The sequence below is a fragment of the Cyclopterus lumpus genome, chromosome 15 (assembly GCF_009769545.1).
Source record: "Cyclopterus lumpus isolate fCycLum1 chromosome 15, fCycLum1.pri, whole genome shotgun sequence".
Classification (NCBI taxonomy): Eukaryota; Metazoa; Chordata; class Actinopteri; order Perciformes; family Cyclopteridae; genus Cyclopterus; species Cyclopterus lumpus.
This window is the reverse complement of record NC_046980.1, coordinates 19,607,466-19,629,432: the sequence shown is the minus strand read 5'-3', so window position 1 is coordinate 19,629,432 and position 21,967 is coordinate 19,607,466. Positions and strand designations below refer to the sequence as shown.

Sequence of the window (21,967 nt, the reverse complement as noted above, 5' to 3'; positions counted from 1 at the left end):
GTACTTTTATAGTAATTTTATAGTAATAGTAGTGCTATTTATCAATCTAGATTGTTTTAGTGTGAGCTGCCTAGTTTTGGAGATATCGGCCAATGAACTGACTGAGCTTTGAATGAGCTCAAAGGTCATAATGTCTTTCCAGAAATCATGGGCGCGATTTCTCAAAATAAATAAATGTTGTGAGCAGTTTCACGAGGAACTCATTTTTTTCTAACAAACTACACCCGCCAACTGAATCAGCGCAAAAACAAAGCGCATCTACTCGTGGGTGGGTGTAGTTTGCTGTAGAGTTTTTTTTAGAAGCCGAGTGACATGTCGTCCTATTATATCGGAGAGAAAGCAAACATCTCTATGACCAATATCTCCAACACTCGGCCACTCGCACCAAAACAATCTAGATTGATAAATAGCACTACAGGTAAGAAGGGAAATATGGATCTTGATTTGGGGTGGACTGTCTCTTTAAGAAAGCGAATGTGATACGAGTTGAAACCTGTTTCATTTCCCTGACCAGCCCCTTTTGACTGACGCTCAACTCTCCTCACTGCAAATAAATGCATCCTGTGAAGTTTTCCAGCAGCAGCAACACTTCGCACATCTGTATTATTCATACACGTCGCCGTGTCGTCCACAAAAATTTGTATATAACTATGTATATTTTATGGGCTTTGTGCTGAAGGAATTAATAATTTAGCATTTCCCCCCACGCGATAAAAAAGTAGAGTGGCTAAATTCAAGTGCTCTGCTCTTTTGTTGCACTTAATTTAAAGCAACACTGGCGGTGTTACCGTGCACAGCGTGTTAACAGCACCATCACATCTCCCGCTGAGCAGGACTGGATGCCCTCATGCTAAATAAAAACAGTGTTCTGATGGTACACCATTAGAGGAATGGAAGACGGAAAAAACACCCTCTCTGCCGGAGAGAATGTGTCTAGTTTTTCGCTGACTGCGGTTAAATATGCACAAACCCGACACATACTAATGCTCCGGTGTGATCAGGAAGGAGCTGAGGAGTGCAATGCCACGGCGTCTTCCCCTCAAATGAACCCCAATTCCCGTGTTTCCCATGCCTCGATAAAATGTGCTTGTTTTAAAGCTCTGATTGGAAGTAAACTCAATTTATGCTGGTGATCTCCCCCCTTTTTTCTTTCTTTTTTTGCTATTCACTGCACACATTTATGCAGTGCACTCGAGTGAGTTTTGCCGGCGCAGCAGAGGCTAGCGGTGAGGTTTGACTTAACAACTTGAGCGCGCTGCACAAGCTGGGAGTGTTGTGGAATCTCAGTCGTGCCAATTAAGTGTTGGAGGGTTCGGGGGAAAGCTGCTCCGTCAGCAGATTGAAATCTTTGATGCAGTCTCAAATAGCGGTGTCCTCATTACAGAAGTGTCAACTTTTCACATAAAGGCCGACATAAATACCACTGATACACAAGTGAGCACTCCCACGTCTTCTATCATTTCATAGAAAGAATGGATTACACACATTCACGGGGTAAATTAAACGACTGTGACTGAGTATCTGCTGAGTGAACCTGCAAGCCCGCCACTCATCCCGTTAATGCCACAGGGGGTACATGCTCTCTGCCACTAACGCTAACCATTGACATTATCAAGCCTTGTGGAGCTCTAATGGCTGTTTTCTAATACTTCCTTGCTCCCTGAATTAGCCACAGTGACCTTTTAGAAGCTTTGCCACACGCCATTCGCGGTGGCCTCTTTTAGTGTCCCTCGCTCTTCGCTGCCATCACTCATCTGTTCGAGGCAGCAAGTGCCACATCGCCGTGCACCAACGCTCCAAGTCATTTCGCTGCACATCTTTATGATTCAGCATATTGTTTATCGAAAAGGTTTGTGAGTGTGTGTGAACCAGCGGGTGTTGGTCAGTAACGGTCAGTTTGAAATGATGCCATGGCATACTTGAGCAGTTTACAGCCTGCAGGGGGGAAGCTTTCTCCATTTGTGGGGTTAACTTCAGCACTTGTCTCAACTGTCGAAAAAGCTGCAATGTGAGCTTGTTGCCAACTGAATGGGCCGGAGCTGAAGGTATGTTTTTTCTTGAAGGAGAAATCAATAAACAGCAGGTGGAGTTGGAGTGGGCTTTAGTAACGGCACAACAAATCAGCTCCTCTCTGAAGACCTCCAAAGCACAATATAGAAGTATAAATATGCTTTCAAGCACAGGTGAATTCCAATGTGCAGGAAATGTTGAAATGTTTAAACTCAGAAATAGAAATAGGAGTGGAGTGGACATGAGGCTTTTTTCCGTGGACATTTGACAGGAACGAAAGAAAATGACGATTGTTTTTAGTTACATTATTACATTACATGTCATTTAGCTGACGCTTTTATCTAAAGCGACTTACAATAAGTGCATTCAACCATGAGTACAAACTCAGAACAACAAGAATCGAGAGAGTACAATTTCTTCAATAAAGTTAAACAACAAAGTGCTATCAGTAAGAGACATTTAAGTGCTACTAAAGTTCTACTACGGCGCTACCTTCCCTATTCAAGGTATAGTCGAAAAAGATGTGTTTTTAGTTTTTGACGGAAGGTGTAGAGACTTTCTGCTGTCCTGATGTCAATGGGGAGCTCATTCCACCACTGAGGAGCCAGGACAGCAAACAGTCGTGACTTTGTTGAGTGTTTAGCTCGAAGTGACGGAGCTACGAGCCGATTGGCAGAAGCCGAGCGAAGTGAACGAGCTGGGGTGTATGGTTTTACCATGTCCTGGATGTAGACTGGACCCGATCTGTTCGCAGCACAGTACGCAAGTACCAATGTTTTGAAGCGGATGCGGGCGGCCACCGGTAACCAGTGAAGGTCGGGGAGTAGTGTGGTTAAATTTCGGGAGGTTAAAGACCAGTAGAGCTGCTGCATTCTGGATGAGCTGTAAAGGTCGAATGGCATTAGCAGGTAGACCTGCCAAGAGGGAGTTACAGTCTACACGCAAGATGATCAGAGCCTGGACCAGAACCTGTGCCGCCTTCTGAGTGAGAAGAGGTCGTATTCTCCTGACGTTGTACAGCATGAACCTCCAGGAGCGTGTTGTTGCGGTAATGTTGGCAGTCAGGGAGAGTTGACTGTGGAGTGTCACACCGAGGTTCCTGGCAGTCAGAGTCGGGGCCAACACTGAGTTGTTGAAGGTAATAGTCAGGCCGTGGGTAGGAGAGCCTTTTCCTGGAAGGAAGTAGTTCAGTCTTGTCAGGGTTAATTTTCAGGTGTTGTGTGGACATCCACTGAGAGATTCGTGCTACCTGTGTTTCAGATTGGGGAAACGAGAGGATCAGTTGGGTGTCATCAGCGTAGCTATGGTAGGAGAAGCCATGTGAGCGAAATACAGAGCCGAGAGAGTTGGTGTACAGAGAGAAGAGGAGAGGACCCAGGACTGAGCCAGGAGGGACCCCAGTAGTGAGAGGACAAAGCTCAGACACAGATCCTCTCCAGGTTACCCGGTAAGTGCGGTTGTTGAGGTAGGATGAGAAGAGGGAGAGCGCAGTGCCTGAGATACCCAGGTCCTGGAGGGAGGAAATAAGGATCTGGTGGTTCCCTGTGTCAAAGGCAGCAGAAAGGTCTAGAAGGATAAGGACAGAGGAGAGAGAGGCTGCTCTAGCAGTGTGAAGCTGCTCAGACACAGCAAGGAGGGCAGTCTCTGGTGAGTGGCCTGCCTTAAATCCAGACTGGTGAGGGTCAAGAAGGTTGTTATTGTGGAGAAAGGAGGAGACTTGGTTAAAGACATCTCGCTCTAGAGTTTTGGAAAGGAAGGGAAGGAGAGAGACAGGTTTGTAGTTGCTGACTTCAGACGGGTTGAGAGTGGGTTTCTTCAGGAGAGAGTTAACTCTTTGCCTCCTTCAGAGAGTTAGGGAAACAGCCAGTTGAAAGGGAGGTGTTAATAAGATGGGTGAGAAAGGTAAGAAGGTCAGGAGCAATAGGATGGAGAATGTGAGATGGGATGGGGTGAAGGGGGCAGGTGGTTGGGCGGGCAGAGGTTACCAAGGTAAGAACTTGATTGGGAGACAGGGTGGTAAAAAACAACCGGACAACCACGGAGCCAGAGAGAACTTGCGGAACTTTCGTCGTAAGAGGACAGAGATAATCAAGAGAGGAAGTTATGGAGATAACAAACGTCATGGCCATGAACGACTCTGAGTTGCAGCAATAACTTCTTGGTGAGTACGCCACCATACTTGATTATATCGGCGTTCACTGAATAGTTTGAAAAGATGAGTGAGTGTTTGTTTGCTTTCCAAACATAACATATGGTGCTGGCTTTACCATGATTGTAATGTAACCATCCACCTCAAACATTACACCAAGATAAAGACCATGTTAAGTTGACCCTGTGGTTCTATCTATGTTATGTTGTATGTTCATGTTACAAGGCAAAATACAGATTTTTTGGTTTCCTTAAAGGAAAACTTTCATTGAGTTTGTTTTGGTCATATTGCATTGCAATAGTTTAAAGTGATCATATAAAACACAACTAATTAATGCAGACACTATATGCTAATAGATGAAGAGGCGATGAAGCAGTGTTCTAAGCAGACCGGATGACATGCAGCAGATTACATGTCATAAGAGACTTGACACTTGACTTGGACTTACAAGAAATGACTTGTGAGCATCTCTGCCTTGAGGAGCTTCTAGCCAGTGTGCAAGCCACTATTATATTTCACAGGTTAGCACCATTACATTGTACAAACACATTTACATGGCAAGGGCACTCTGTTGTGTTATAAAGTAAAAAACAACAACAAAAACAAAAAACTACCTCCGGCTGAGGAAGTTGAACACACGTGCACTGTACAAACAAACACGTGTTGGAATAGCTACCCATTTACACAATAGTATGAGAGTGCAACTAAGGTAGCACAGACTAACAGAACACCACCTCTTGATCTTAGAAACTCGGAAGTCTACTGTTGGGAAAGAACGGCCTTCCTCAGTCGAGTTTCTTCAACAAAATTAAGCCGAATCGATGGTTCCAGTTACAATAAAAATGATTTATATAAAAAGTATATTGAATCTTTTATTGCTCCTCTTCAACGGTTTCTTTACCAGTGCTGTAGTGTCCCGTTTCATTCTGAATCCCCCTCTTTATTGCACCTCACATTCCTGAGCGTATCCTCTTACGGCTTCACTGATCATTATCTGACTTCCAAATCACATAATACATCCTGTGCTTCTCTTTGCTCTACTCGCCTAGTACATTCAGGGTTATTCACTTGTTTGTACATTCAGGGTTATTCACTTGTTATCGTTGCATAATACATGTGTGCTTCTATTTGCTCTACTCACCTAGGTTATTCACTTGTTATAGTTGCATAATACATTCTATGTTCTTTACCTGATCTAATTGATTAATACATTCAGTGATATTTATGTGATCTAATGTACTATTACATTCAATGTTACTTCTTTGGCTTGACCTTTTAACATGTAAACACATTGTAACACATTGTAATACATTGTAATTGTGTTATCACTAGGAGCGCTATTAAGTCTAGTTTTCGCACTGAACATACTCATTTTACTTTCAGAGTAAGAATTTAATAACCAAATGTCCCAGCTTTACATTTCACTGCCTCATAGACTCTGATAGTGTTGTCCTCAAATAAGTCACAACGTGAATTCAAGACTTTACTTAACCTCGATAGCATACACCAGCTTTAATCGATCCACTGTGAGTGAACAGGCTACTGAAATAATCTCAAGCAGCACTACTCTCCTGAATAATAGGAGTGAAAACTATGTCCCGTCACTGATTCAGTACGTTGATGTCAGACAGAAGCTTTGATGTGCCGTTTGTGTATGATCTTATGCACATGCGGGGGTTCTCTGCTGAGCTTTTCATTGTATCTGTTCCTGCCTGTAATAATCACTTAACAATCACTTCCACAATGGTCTAGTTGTGCTGACGGAGTAAATGCATTGTTTGAGCGCAGCCAGGCTCCATATGGATCTGTTTTATGACACTGATCCAAGCAGAAGATGATGATTATCATAAAAGTTTAAGCTCTGACAGCTGAGGTAACAAAAAAGAATGAAAAAGAAGAGCTATTCCACTGAACAACTTAAGACAAATGATGTGTTGGGATAATGTAAAAGAAAGAGTCAATGCCATTAGTCTGGCCTGTGCTTTTAATAGCTCTGCCTGCCACCTTCCCTCTTCATCAGTTAAGGGGCTGTGATTCTATTAATTATTTCCTGCACACAGTAAATGAGTAACGGTGCTACGTCTTTATCTCCAGGGGGAAGGAGTTTGGTCATGATGTAGACTTTATCGTGACCACACCTGAGCTGGGGAGGGAGGAGAGTCTGCTACCCGAAGTCATTGATGGACTGAAAAAGCAAGTGAGTATGTTGTTTCCTTTCTTTTATTTGCAATTAATGGAAGTAGTAAGGTTGATCAACCTTTGTGTATGAAATTATTAGAATGTAAATAAGCAAATCTAATTGGTAGCTACTACTAAATCCAAATCATTGAACTAAAAAACAACAACTGCTGTGTGGGTTTATTACAGGATACGGTAAAAAGAATGAACACCACTTCATTAGGAGTTCAGAACACTGTTTGAACACTTTGCATTTAAAGATACATTATTGAGACTGGTTCTGAGTTTCAAAGAAGGGAAACTTTGAGGTCAATCCGGCCACACGCGTTTCCAGTGATTTCTTGGACATTTACAGATACATTAGTTAGTTATTATGTAGGATTCATAATTAGAGGCCGATTTTCCAACGCATGAATACCACTAACTCTGACACACATTGTTATCAAATTACATTAACAAGGTGTAACCCTAACCCGTGCATTAATGGTTTAACTTCCTTTTGAAGGTCGCTTTTGATTGGAGGTACTAATGATTCCCAGCAACTGATTTACACATTACAGTTGCTTCAAATGTCAAGATTTCATGGTGAAACCATACTCAACAAATCACCAGCTCCAAACTAGCTAATAGTTACTAAAAAGTACAGACAGACATACTTTATGAATAGCTGGTGCAACCCAAGTTGTGTATATGCACTAATAACACGATTAAAAACGTAATTCATTTTTGAGCCAATCTGTCATTTCTTGTCCGGATAAACATGTAAGTTACAATACTTCTTGCCCTAAAGTCACAGTGAAACAGAAGTTACAGCGTCTTTATCTTCTGTACTGTGAGTATAGAGCGCCTCAGGAAAGCCACCTAAAACCCAATAAGGAATCAGCATTTTTGCACTTCCTGTTCCCTGGTCTCAAGGTCAAGTTTGAATGGGTTTTTGGTTAGATGCAGGAAATAAGGTCTGTGGTTAACACTAGTTTACGAGATATAAACTATATCAGTAATTACCCCTCTTGTGTATTTTGTAGCTTTTAAACAACTAACAATCGGCTAAATGTACAGCTACAGAAGTGATTTAAAGCAAATCCTTTGCATTTGATTGACCCGTGACAAAGTGGGCGGGCTTAGAATGAATTACGGAGCTACAGGACGGTGGCTCCACACACACACACACATCTCCCTTTTGGCTAAACGTTGCAGATTGATTGATGGGTGGATGTCATGATATTATTTGTTGGTACAGGCTCTCGCAAGGGCCTGTAATTTTGTTTTACAAGAAGAGAAGATGATTGGATATTTATGGAAAAATATGATAAATTAGTTTTTTTGTGCAAATGTTTAAAAGTAGGTGCACAATAAGACAACATAACCTAAAGGGTTAAAAAGGCATTTTTCATTTGATCGCCACCCTAAGGACATATCTCTGACGGTATGTTTCGATAATAAGGCATCGAACGGAATGGGTCACATTTCCATCATTCATACATTTCCTTTGAGACTTACAGCAGACTTTCTATCAAAGTCAGGGAGAAAAGTTGTCCGAGGTTATGATTCAGACGCCTTTAATGGAACGAGGTGAGTGAATCAGGTAAAAGAAAAATGGTACAATTCAGCAAGTCACTGAAAGAACCTTTGGATGGGCTTTCAAAGCCTTAGAGGCCCATTAATGGAAAATGTATCTCTCGGTGAAGAAAGGAGGACAGAAAAGGAGAGGATGGATGCAAAGGAAAAACAGACAGATGGCGTCTGATGAAAGCAGAGGGAAAGCGTGAGCAGTGAGAAAAATGTCAACACACTGAGTGGTGGACAATGTTAAAGGCAGCTCATGTTTACTTGTAACGGTTGAATTATTGGCTGCACTCAAATGTTGACAATTATTTGCCGCTAATATCGCAGTAATGTGACAAAAACATCAACGCGCTCCAGAAGTGTCCGATTAAAACCCAGTGCATGGGAAAACACTTACCTAATTACAATAAACCGAGGTCTTAATCACAATCGTGCAAACATGGTGTCCATTTTTACACCCACCAGATTTCACCTCGCCCAGCCTTCTGGCTTTACAGGAGGAGATGACAACGGGAATTTTAATATCGGCACCGTTTGCATTTCAGCGAAAGGAAAAAAAAATCTGACGTTTTAAAAAAGATCTGTCCTATGCGAGAGGAGGAAATAGCCAAGTCACTTTAACGACTGCACGTTCCGTTCCACGGACATCGATTGGATTGGTGCAGTAAGATAACTGGCCAGCATTCTTTTCTCTCTTTGAAGCTGAAGTAGATAGCACAATATTTATCACATCCTATGTAACCCAGGTTGGAGGAAACTATCTAAAGGAGCTAAGTGTCTAATAGGATAAATTATGGAAATGATGACATTTTCAACGAACAAGGATGCTAAAATGCATCGTGATTGGTCGGCTGGCGTACAGCAGCAGGACGTGTTTGTGGTTACGCATAGAAGACAAAAGCCTCATCTGCTCTATTTCTGTATTGAGGGTGAGCAGGCTGGAGAATAAGATAGGCTTCAACTTACTTGCTTGCTTGATGTGCATGGCCAGTTTTTCTTTTCCTCCCTGTCAAAATGTCTTTTCTTTTTTCTTTTGTTACATTACATTGCTTGAATTTTTTTTTTATTATTGTATTTTTTTCTCATCTCAACATTTTGAAAGGCACAGGTGGAACTAATAACATTACCGATGGTTTTCAGTAATTACTGCAATGCAATGCGGCAAACGAGTTACACCCGTGTTTGTCTGAGTATCTATTCTATAGTTTCACTCATCATTACAATTGGTTATCTGAAAATGCATTGACACAAACCAGAGCAGTTTCAGAGACACAGAGAGTTTTCACAGGAGAGTGAGGAGACATTGAAACATATCCTCTATATCCAAGGCCATGAGGCCTGAACCTGAGCAGAGCGATGGTATCCTTTCACTATGGCACCTTCATTGTAAATAGGTAGTATAATTCGGTGTCATTGTGTCATACACCTCGGCTGTGTTTTGACATTTAATAAGCCTTCAGTCTCATTCCTCTGAAACTCAAACTGGACTCTTAACTTTTGTGGATCGTTTAGTCGTGCAGTCGGCTGAAAAACGTCTCCCGTTCGGACAAGACTTTAAACAGCAACTCGCACAGAACAGGAACTGGATTTTACTCGCCATTATCACACATCTGAGTGGATCCCTGCTCGGTTGGGAGGTCATGGAACACGTGGCGTATTTGTGTTGCATAGAAATATAGTTGTATCTTATTTAGTTTAAAACCAATTTTTGGGGGATAACCACATCAAATATAGCTGCTAAAATGTCTGTGCACGACAGTTGAACTCCACTTTCCACAGAACATGAGGAAACACTGTGTTACAGCACAACTGGATCACCGAAAGGCCAAGGCAAAATGAATTATGGGCTACTTCCCTGACAGATGGTGTACAGTACACGGCGTTCTGTAAAGAAATAATAAAGGAAAAAGGGGGAGAGAGAGATGATTTGACAACACGTTTTTGTCCCTCAGATAAACACTTGCAGAGAGGAGACAAGTGTTTGAGGAAGAGCAGGGCCGCACTGTTTAGTCTCGGCTTCTTTTTTTTGGTGTGTCATCACCGGATTTAAAAATGAATCCATCCGTCCACACCTCCGCATGCCTCCGCTCCTTCCGTGGTCCGACCCTGACGATAATTACCGCCCACTCACCGATGCGGCCTATCGCCGGTGCTGCTCTCGCTTCTCGCAGCCACTCCACGCTCACTGTGGGGAGAGCGGGGGGGACAAGGTGAAGGTGCGTGGGTGCAAGGAGGCTAGGGTGAGCAAGGCGGGGCAGGGTTAGGGTGTAGGGTATGACCGGAGGCTTTCTTTTTCTGCAGGCCGGATGGACTAGGGGGTTCAGGGGAGGTGTCGGGGGGTGGAGAGGTTGTGGAGTTGGGGGTTGGGCGGTTTCTGGGGATGAGGACACAGGAGACCATGATTAAGTGGTGGTGGCAGAGGTTGACTCTAAGTCGTGTAACCTTGTCGTTGGCAATCAAGCCCCCTGGGGCGGAGCCCACGTGTCTTCACTCAGGCCTAATATCACAGGCAGTCCCCCCTCCAGCCTGCAGGGAGTTTAAAATACATCTATCTAGAAACGTCCTTGTAAAAACGGGTTCATCATTTTTTTCCCCTCCCTCCTCCTCCCACTGATATTCTGAAAGCATAACTTGGGGGCAGAGGCAAGGTCAGCCACCAAGCTTCTGTAGCAGACAGATGAGATTCAGCTGGGCCCTGGTAATTGCGGAGGAGAGAGCGGGAGGGAGCAATGTTTCATCCACTGTCCATCTATCACCGCTGTCTCTAAATACTGTATAAGTGCTGCTTTAAAAAAAAAAAAATGTTTTGAAGGATGAGCCCCCGCTTGCATAGCCGCCATTATAATGCCATTCAGCTCGGGGGCCCTCATTGTTTCTGCGTCTGGACCGAGTCCGTGCGGTCATGGAGCGGAGACGTTCCCTCCCTTTGAACAGGGGTGATGCACGCACACATACACACACACACACACACACGCACGTGGACCCGCTGTGCTTTAATTTCAGCAATCAGTCTCTTTCATTCTGACGGAGCTGCGGAATCAAAGCGTAAGTGCAGTTCAAACGGCCCGAGGCTAACGTACTTCAATTCACAATTTCAAAAGCCATGATTAGTTGACTTTTTTTTCTACCAGCGCTCAGAGGCAAAGCTTTGGGGGAAAGATTATCTTCCTGCTGTCCTCCTCTGTAATTTTCTCTGTAAACAGTTCTGGTGGAATAAGCTTACTCTCAAATGCTCGCTGACATTACCTGCTGCGTGGGAGATGATTACAGAGCACTATAGGGCTAAATAGCCCCTGGCGATGCTCAGACGGGGAACTTCATGACATCCTGTTTTCATGGTAGATGTGTGTGTGTGTGTGTGTGTCCGTGTCCCAGAGAAGGAAAGAAGAAAAAAAAGCAGCGCCACTGCAGCGTGTGCGTACGTGCACGTCGGAAGGAGGGCCGCAAAGCCCGTGGAACAAATGTCGTCCGCTCTCAGGTGTTTAACGGCCTTGTGCTACTGTCCCCATAACTCATTAATACTGTTCTCTCAAGGCAACACAAGAATTGGAGGCTCAGAGAGACAGACCGCTGTGGAGTTGGAATGAGACGTGACCTACATTTAGCGGCCTTGTGCACGAGACAGGCTCGCGGACCTTCTCCCACAACTTAAGTGTGGCTCGCGGGGATTTTAATTTAAGATTAGTCAGTGTTGGAGTGCTTTTATGCCGGTATCCCCGGCCTCATTATCTGAGTGGGACGTGTCACTGCCTTCAGCGAGGCTATAGCCGGACGTAAAGGGAACTTTTATGAAGCCATCTCCCTGACAGGTGAGTGGTCATCAGTAATTGCAGAGGCAGAGCAGACGTCAACATTCTTTTTCTTTATTTTTTGCCTGCAACAAATGAGTATGTCTCTAAAGATGATTAGAGGTGGAGGAGGCGATTTCTTTGAGATCTGCTTCCCGAGTGCCACCATGGATTTCTCCCCACCTTCCTTTTTCCCCAGCGCCCTCTTGGGCCACGCTGACTAGGTGTTTAATGCTTTGTGATTAACCTCAGTCTTCGGCTGGGAGTGCAGGGCTCGCCACCCTCGCCGCGCTCGCTCCCCCAATTATTGCTCTTTAAGGAGAGTGCGTCGGATTTATGGCCAGCGAGTGGAGGGTAGCATTCCAACAATTACGTCCGGGCACTGGAATTAAATTGACAATTTGTAATCTTTATCGCCTTAATGCTGCTGCATCCGGCGAGGAGACGCAATCAGCCGGGCCTAGGCTCAGAGGAAATCCGTTCACAGACTCTCTTGTCTTTCTTTCTTTCTTTCCTCTCTCTCTCTCTCTCTCCTTTTCTGTCTTTCCCCGCTATCTCCTCATCCACCTATCTCTCACTTTCTCTCTCGCAGGTAATTCACTCTATTCCCTTGGACTAACTCCTGTTCACTCTTTTCTACACTCAGGGCTTTGTTTCTCATCAGTGACCCTCTCTCGTTCTCCTTTTTTCAACACACTGACATCTTACTTGGCAGAGATTTCCATTATCGGAGGAGTGGAACCATTTACCAGGGAATGGGCTTCAACCATCTACTATGGCCGACTGGAGGCTCATCTCTCTATTGGATGCTCAGCCATCCCCCCCTTTTTTTCTTCACCACTCCAGGCTCAAATTAGACCAATGACAGGTCTGAACAGATGTTCACACAGGGCTCCATGTCCTTTTACTGGCATCCATATCCACTGTTCACAGCCACGGCAAAGGCTAAATGTAACTGATCAAGTAGATATTGCTCTTGATTTGATCACCAAGCAGATTTCATTATGGTATTCAGTATCAACATGATTTTCAAAACATATCAAGAGGCCATTTGTGTTACCCACGCACTGCGTATAGTAGGAGGGATTCTTAGCTGATTGTCTTCAATTTTATTTTGTCCCCCGAGGGCTATTGTTTTATAGCAAGACATCGTACACTACATGAAATAACAGAGGCATACAGGACAGTAAAGAGGAGGGGAGATGTTGGGAAGTGGAATAGAAGTCCAACAACAGTAGTCACTGATAAATACACAGGGACACTCAGTAGAAATATTGAATACATGGTCAACATCTCTGCCATAATCGTCATCATCAGCGGCATGGATGTCAACATACAAATCACGATCAACATCATCATCATCAACAACATCATCAGCAACAACATCATCAGCAACCCAAACCACATCATCATGCCATCAGCTCCTCCCCCTGGCCGGTGTTCGGAGCTCAAATGGCTGTTAGAAGGAAGGAGTGCATCAAATTGTTTTTACAGGGGACGGGAATCTGAGTATTGAGTATAGTACTGAGTATAAGGGATCCTATAGGATGGCTGGGTGCACTGATCGGAAGATCAAGGTTCTCCTCCAGTCCAAGTGTCCTTGGGGCCCAGATTGCTGTCCCATCAGTGTCTGAATGATTACAATCTGATGGGCAGGCGGCACCTTGTGTGTGCTTTCTGTAGGCAGATTGCATTCTCTGCTGTACACCCAGGACCTTGTTGCTCACTTTCACTCTCCCGGATAGTCCATCCAACAGTCCACTACACCCTCCCCAGGAAATTCCTCCACTCTGTGTTTTAATATAACAAATATCCAAGTCTTTGCTATTATTATTTTTTCTGAAATTGTATGTTTAGATATGCAAATGAAGCATTATCTAATGCTAACCTTTGGTGAATTTAGGAGAAATCTGCAGATGCATTTAGACAAAGATGTAAAACAAACACCTGAATGTATATTTTGGATGTTTCTTTTCCACTAGTCTGTACAGTGCATAAACAACTATGTTTTTGCCAGGGACGTCTCCCCTGAACCTCAACTCAGCCCTTTTCAATACCTTCAGGCCCGTAATGAAGCCGGCTTTTAAAGAAAAGATAAAGAAAGGATGCATGTTTATTGTTAACAGATGATATGAAATGATGAAGTCTCAGCGTCTTTGGCGCTTGGACTCTGCAGGGAGATTTGCAATTGAGGGCCGACTGCCCCGATCAGCAACGAGATAGATCCCCCCGGGGAGTCCGGACCTGGTGGTGGCTGATGAGCTGATGGAATGATGAGTTGATGAAGCTGATGGATCTGTGGAGACTGGGCGGAGATGGGGAGGTGGAGCAGCATGAAAGAACTGAAGGTAGAGAGACAGTCACATTTAAATGAGACAGCAGCAAGATGATTGGCTAGTCGTGTCATTGTTTCCGTGTGCTTATTGGATAGAGGGGATCAGCTGATCTGCGCAGCTTGTGTCATGATTGACGGTGCAGGACGATGACAGCCAGTAAACAATGCGTGAGCATGCGTGAGGAATGATTGGCAGGAATGTGAGGAATAGATGCGGGCTGAGGGGTATGGTCTTCCTGTCTGAACTTGCGCTAGAGCTACATTTGTGAGAATGGCAGTCGGGCTCCTTTCAGGATCACAGCACTGAAACTATTTGTGTTTAATGATGAATTCAGAAACAGGGTCTGTGAAAACAACATTAGGCCACAAATGGACCCAAGGTTTTTACCAGGCTTCCCATACGGAGCTGGTTCCTCCATGGCTGTGCTCTCATCCAGCCTGTCAAAGAACAGAAAGACTGGCTTTGGTGGGTTTAATGGCTCAATGCCAGGTCAGACAGCGGGACAGTTGTCCTTGTCTGCCAGACTGGCACTCACTTCCACGCTGACAATATTCGGCCAACTCTTCCAGTAAAAACATTTCACTTAAATGTATTAATGCCATCAGACTTTCCGCAGCTTATCTTTTTTTACTGCCTGGACAAAAGTGAATTGGACAGTCTCCTGACAAATACTGTAACGTCCACCGGTGAATTGAAACTTTTTACTATAATTGTGCTTTTTGATCCAAGTGTGAGCAGTATTCCAGTAATCGCGTCTTTTTAATATACATATTTAAACATAAAATTCCTGCCAGTCAGTCCGGCAATCCTCTCGTACTAATTACCAAAACGCTATCAAGGCACAACTCGGGTCTGGTGAAATCCTCCGTGCTTTCTGTTCAGGACCGAGAGACGGCGTCACCGCAAATGATGTTGTCTTTCGAGGCTGATTAACAACTCGCTTACAGATTATACGTCAGGACTTTTTACCTTCTACGAGCCTCTGATCCCCAAATAGAGTATGGCTCCTCTTGGCTGCTTCTGAAGTCTGGGCTAAAGATGAAAGGTGAACGGGTTTTTGTTGTCAGGACCCCCGGGTGCTCGCTGGAGAAAGACTGAGAGGATGGCTGTCCTCTTTAAAGTCGCTCGCCAAGACCCATGCAGAAAGGCCTTCTCATTATTTAAATTGCCTGACTTTTGACTTGATTTTACATTTATATTTACACATGTGTTTATATTTATTAGTGTTACAAATAACGCTGTTATTAATGGTTGTCAAGATTATTTTATGGGCTGATGTGTGTCAGAGAAACAGAGAGGCCGCTGATATATAGTGAAAGCAAGCCTTTTATAAAGAAAACAATCTCCAATATTTATGCTAAAATAGCGTATTCGTCCCTCCTCACCAGGGTATTCTGCTGTACTGTGACTACCACGCCTCCACCTTCGATGTTGCAAAGCTTCCCATCCGGAGGTTTGAGGCCATGGATCACTTTGCAAAGTGCTTCCTGATCCTGCGGCTGGAGGGCAGCCGAGTAGAGGGAGGTCTCAACAGCGCCGAGGGAGACGGCAGGGGCTGGAGGGCAGTGCGCGTGGACTTGGTGTCGCCACCTATGGATCACTACGCCTTTGCTCTCCTGGGCTGGACCGGCTCCAGGGTATGAGGAATTTATACAGTACAGACTGAATGACAGTGAGCAGTCGCTGCAGGTGGAATCCATTGGGTAAAAATTTTTTTTTAAAAAGAAGCAGAAAAAGGTAGAGGTTGAAGTCTTTCATGTTCGATCGTGTCTTGCATCAGCCACCACCATGTAATAGAACAAGGTCATGGTCCAGGTAGTCTTTAGTCTGTCTGGCGCTAAGGAGACATACATTTTAGACAACAGAACCAGCTTCAAAGAGATTTAAAAGATATAAAAAATGTCTGTTATGAAATACCTTTCTTGTCCATCAGGAAGAAAAAAATCCAGGCAACCCTATTTCCTTTCAGTGCCTTACAAACAGATATGTGAAATAGATATTTGGTTTCAGACTACGGATTCTTTTTTTTCACAGCAGTTTGAGAGAGACCTGAGGAGGTTCGCTGGAGCCAAGCGAGGGATGCTTCTGGACAACCACGCCCTGTACGACAAAACCAAGGTACATAGTGCAGCATGAGATACACAATCACGGGAGCTGGAGTCAATCAACTGATAACGGGCGAGAAAGCAGTTAAGATTGACTCTTTAAGATTTATACTCGTGGCTCAAACAAAAGCGTACCCATATGACGGAATGACTGAAAATTGTGATTTATTCAATTGTGGTTATTTAGAGCTGTAAAATGTAACATTTGTGTCAAATACTCTTGAAAGTTGGCCACAAAACACAGACTTTGGTGGTTTTAGTTGAAACCACAGATGGTATATAAAGATGGTGTCTGGCTGCATTATAGGTCACAAACCCAAAAGTGCATGTCAAATTTCTATTTTTTCCAAAGATGGTTTCTGTCGTCTTCGGTGTTTTTTGTCCTGCAGATGTATGTTAATGCATTAACTGGTCTGATAAGTTTGGTTTTAATGAGTTATTTGATGCTATAATTGAAAGGTTTGACATCATGATTGACAGCTGCTCTGAGCGAAGTAGTCGCAGAGGCACCTGTAGACTTGTGGGAATTGTATGTAGAGCAGGAATGGGGAGAGTAACTTAAACTTTCTATAACAGAGAGCGTCTGGACGAACATCTGGACCAAGCCATCCAACTGAGAGATGATGTATTGTACACGACCGTGTACATAATTAATTTAAGAGTGAAAGGACTGCTCATCCCATAAACCATTGAAAATGACAACTCGCTCGTTCTGGAAATTCTCTCAAAACCGTCATCGATCTGAAATGAGATTCAGCAAATCCAAGGCTCATTTCTGACCTCAAATATTTTCAGAAACACATTTCTGTGAATCATTTTCATATTATGAGAGAACGTTTCCAAACGAGCCACCTTTTATTGAATCAGCAGAGAGTTGACACTGGAGCGAGGATAACGTTTAAAAAAATTAATTATAGCACAGCTCTTTGTGGGAGGCGGCCCAGGCTTGGCGTGCTGGATGCAGTGTGACAAAAGAACACCTTAATGTTTCAATATATTTATGCCTGACGCTTGTTAGCGTGAACATAATTGCATCCGGGAGACTACATTTCCTTTACCCATCTCAAAATCAAATAAACCACATCTGACCTTACGCAAAGGATATAAAGCTCCAGCAGAGAAAACCTTTTTTACGCCACAACTCATGAGATAATAACCAATCCACTCTCCGCTTGCCTGCAGGGCCAGTTTTGTTCAGGAACACCTTGCCTTTGTCGGCGTGCAGGTGGGCTTTCATCCGGTAGTTAAGTCCCATGCAGCGACGGTATTGCTACCCTTTCATAATTGCCATGGGCACCTGAGATAAGTTTGGCCGCACTCGCCTTTCTCCACATGCGACCAATCCGTTGGCAAAGATGGTCGTTTTCCGTATTTTCCGTGCAGAGAGCAACAAGTCGGGGAGTTTGAATCTAGCAAATAATGAAACGTTTGTTTGAGATTGTGTTGATCGGTGAAGCCACTTTCAGTGTTTGAGTCGATTCCCAGTTGTACATCAGCTGGAGGCGTCGGCTTTGTTTATGTGCACGACTTTCTGATTTACAGCGATCAGACAGTCAGACCCACTCCTGAAAGCATCCGTGTGTGAGAGTAAAGAACAAAAGAGGCGCGACATCTTTAGCTGCAGAACTCCATTATTTAAGAGGGGAAACTTTATAGCAGTGACAAGACGACAAAAGAAATTCCGGGGAACCATCAATCTTCGTGACAGGCGTCTCCGAGGCTCGCGTTTTACAACCCGCCCTCGCCACTTTCCATTGCATCCTGGTAATGCAGCCACTGGCTCATTTCCAATGCGCGGGGGCAGAGCGGCGTGCCGATGCAGCGGCGAGCGCGGGGAGGGTGGAGGGCGCGGATCGACAGGGGAGACACCCTGTCAGCGCAGCGTCCCGTCAGCCAGTCCCCCGGGGGGACACAGGTCAGAGTCGTACGGGATCGCCGGGTGGCAGCTTCCTGACAGATTTTATACACAACCGGCCGACTCAGATGGTGTTTATTCAAATGCAAGGGCAGAGACCGGCTTGCTGACAGTGCAGCCATCCGTGCGCTGGAGCGGACGGGGAGGAGCTCACGTGCAAAACACACGCATACACGTACGCGCGCGCGCGCACACACACACACACACACACACACACACACACACATTCTTACGGAAACCTTGTACGCGTTCGTTAGAGTCTGATGAGGTCAGAAGGCGCCGTCAAGCACTTTGAAAAAGAGCAGAGGATTCTTGAAAGTGAGCACAACAGGAGATTTTAAAAGTGCAGGGACAGGCAGAGCTATTTACACACACACGTACATGCACTCACTCGCTCACTTAAGGCCCGTTTCAAGGTCAGCAGAAAGCTTAACGTTGTACATCCGCACAGACTCGCGCAGTGTGACACGTCCGCTCCACATCACAGTCGCAATTAACGTAATGAAGACCAATTAACTGTCCTGCCGCCACGGCCTGCACTCAATGCCATTAATTGGTCCGACGGTGGCACGGTAATGGCGCTTTCATCTTCTTCGCCACCCGTCTAATTGGCCGGTGGTGCCGGAGAGCTTGGGCGCCGCTCGTGTCAGAGAAACAAGGGAGCGGTGAGGACTGGTGTCTGATTAGAAAGGGGAGACATCCCCGCTAAAGACCAAAAGACTTAAATCCTGTCGGCCTCAGAAGCTCTCAGCAGATACAAACCGGTCTCCGTCTTATTATAAAATGCTTAAAAAAAGATTAGAGGCCTAATACTCGAGCTAATGATCTCCCAATTAAGGAGCGGCTCATGGGAAGTCCTCGTCTCGCCGTGGGAGGGAGCTGGACAACCGTCACACTGGGATTCATGCATACCAAGCATGTTTGTAGTTTGAAGCATTCACTGTCTCACAGACTGCCTGCGCCGGTTTAAACAACGTCATTGGAAACAGGTGACACTGAGGAACAGCAGCGAAAACGGCTGAAAGTGCAGCTTCCGGCCCACAGAGGGAACATTATCGAAGCCAATTACGGGGAATGAACCCACAGCACGGAGCTTTATGGGTGTCAGGAGATGGGTATTGACGGCAGGAGTTCCTCGCTTCTCGTAAAGCTTTGTATGACATAATGAACAGACGATAGCCTGCTCTGAGAATATGGGCCGAGGAGCACGGCTCTGAAAGGGAAGAGTCATGCTTGTTTGGCCTCCGACGTTTTCTCCTCCGCTTTTCCTCCCGCTGCCAAATCCTCTCAACTGGTAGTTACCAATACGTCAGCCCCTTTTTAAGCAGACAGTTGAGGTAATAAGGAGGCCCAAGAAGGAACTAAACCTCAAACTGAAAATCCATTTCCCGTTCTCACTGTTTCCAAAGAACCATTGTGATCAGGCATTTTTTACCTGGTCATTTTGTTCCTTGTAGTTTTCTTTTATTCGATTGTTGCATACAGAGGTGGACAGAGAATGAAAACACCAAATTGCCGGTAATCCGAAATAGCAACAATCGGGTGTTTTAGATATTACTTTTTAAAATTTCTGCATAATTAATTAGACGACTGACAAAAAGATACATTTCTTGCAATTTTGAAATTGGTTCGTCGTTTATCAAGCAAAAATGGCAAACGTTACATTTTGTCAGATTTTATTATTGAGTTTTAAGTTAAAATAACTGATTTTAAATGCGACTTAGGGGCAGCAAAAACATGTCACCTATTGTTGAAATTGAGTCGTGTTTCTGGCGACCTCATGAATGAATACAATATTGCCTCTCTTTCAGCTCTGTTTTTGGTCTCAAGCAGCTCCTGAGCACATGACTCTTTAGCATCTTAAAGCTCCACTAAGTTCCAGCTGGTCATTTACTCTTTCCGCTTTCTGTTTGACACCAGTGGGTTTTTGGAGATCTTTGCGAGAAGCAACGCTGTGAGAGCCGAAACTCACGACAGGGCTCTGTAAAGCCGAAGGAAGCTGCAGGTTCATGTTCATTCATCACTCTGAGTGATGACTTTTTACGTTGCCACATTGTTTTCACATTGTCAATTGTTACATTGCTGTTAAGTAATGATAGTTGCAGGCTGAATCACACTGAATCACTGCTTGCTCTGGATGAATAAATGCTGTAGCAACAGACATTTTGACTCGTCATAGTAGGGAAAGCACATGTTACTGAAAACATTAACGCTGGCTGTATCCAAGTGTGTCACACCCTGAGACTGAACTCGGCCATAACTGATTTTATCATTCACACCTGACTTGTTCAAATGATCTTCACCCTCATAGTTTTTAGGTAGCAATGACCCTGACGCTTTGTGGTCCAGAACCCAAATTCAGATGTTGATTTCCGAGAAGAGAAAGAAAGGTGTTTTTTCAAACAAAGAAGCCACAGAGTCAGTCGGGTTTGTTCGCAATCGGCCAAAGCGAACCAGGAAGTCTTCCCCACCCCAGCGTGATCGATATGGCTGCACCTCTGCAGTCAGGTTTTGGGTTGAGACACCCTGCGAGCAATAACTGACATCTAGGCGTCCTCTGTAAACACTCTGCTGGCTTGTGCCACAGGCACTTACAACCAGCACCAGTGTCTGGCCTCCACGGTTGAATTTTAACTGTAGGTCTGAGGTGCCTGTGTGCGTGTGTGTGTGGGTGTGTGTCCTCTGCTGTAAGTCTGAAGGTTTGTGATAATTAATACGTGTAGCGGGCTTGATGGATGAGGACAGGTGGAGGATTTCAGAGTGACTCCCTCCCTGGGCAGGAGGGATCCATGACCTGCCCAACACCTAGAAGAAAGAAGAAAAAAAAACACTCTGTGTGTGGCAGGATCTACCCTTGAAATCCAGTCTGCGTGTATATTCGCGTGTGCAGCGTTTGATTTGCTCTGCTGTTCCCAGGCTGCAAACCAGCCCCGGCAGAAAAAGCACAACTGTTAGAAATACGTGCGTTTGTTCCGGCTGTTTGTGCGTGCTTCCCTGTACCGCGTGCATACATGTGCGTTATATACTGCGGGTTTGCATCGGTATGTGTGTCTCTCTTAGAGGGTAATTACTCTGTGTCATCTGTAGGAGTGTGATTAATGAGGTCCTGGTCAAAAGGCAGCGAGCGTAGATGTCCTGGCTTTAGTGCTGAAGCACAGTTACTGATATGAGGAGACCATTCATATTCCCCCATGACACTCCTCCGGCTCTACACCGCACTCTGATGTGGAGTTCAAGGAACCCAATGTTATCCAAAATACAGCATTTTGCCCGTAATATCAGTTATGAAGATACAAAAAAGATTTTGACATCTTGGAATTTTCAAATCTACTGTACATCTATTTACAAATATATATATAGTTTTTTCCCTATTTCGTTATTACGATAACACATTTGTTGTGTAATATATACATATATAAATGAAACCAGGTCCTGTATTATCAAACTTGAGACTAAAGACTGCTTAAAGCCAACTATGTGAGTAATATAGATCACGTGTGGTGGAATTGCCAATCAGACACATGGATTATTTATTCCTTAAAAACATATGTGTAATTTCAATTAACAATAACAATCTATATTTACTTTCATTACAATGTATAAATATGGGAAAACTATTAGTAAATTGGCTGAAACAAAAAATAAATTAGTGAGGAGAATTTCATATGACGAGCAGACAATGAGGATCCATAAAAGTTGATTGGAAAACAAAATATAGCCATACTTCTTCCCGTTGTTTGTACATCTGATATATGGAAACATCATAAGGTGTAACATCATATCAAGTGCTCAAATCAAACTCAAAATCTACTCTTTTCGGAATTATTGCTTCATAACTTGATATTATTTTGCAAACAATGTTTCAGAAGGTGTTTCTGTACTGCACTCATCTAGGATCTACTGTTTGCCGACATAAAACG

The 21,967-nt window shown here is 44.2% G+C and overlaps 1 protein-coding gene across 2 annotated transcripts in view; it reads left to right on the top strand.

Moving 5' to 3' along the window:
- dntt (deoxynucleotidyltransferase, terminal) overlaps positions 1-21,967 on the top strand; it is an 83,447-nt gene that overhangs the window by 37,397 nt on the left and 24,083 nt on the right. For both annotated transcript variants that reach the window (XM_034552711.1, XM_034552710.1), the window contains exons 8-10: positions 6,254-6,356; positions 15,416-15,664; positions 16,062-16,145. In XM_034552711.1, the coding sequence (XP_034408602.1) occupies positions 6,254-6,356; positions 15,416-15,664; positions 16,062-16,145 (436 nt within the window). The remainder of the gene's footprint in view (positions 1-6,253; positions 6,357-15,415; positions 15,665-16,061; positions 16,146-21,967) is intronic.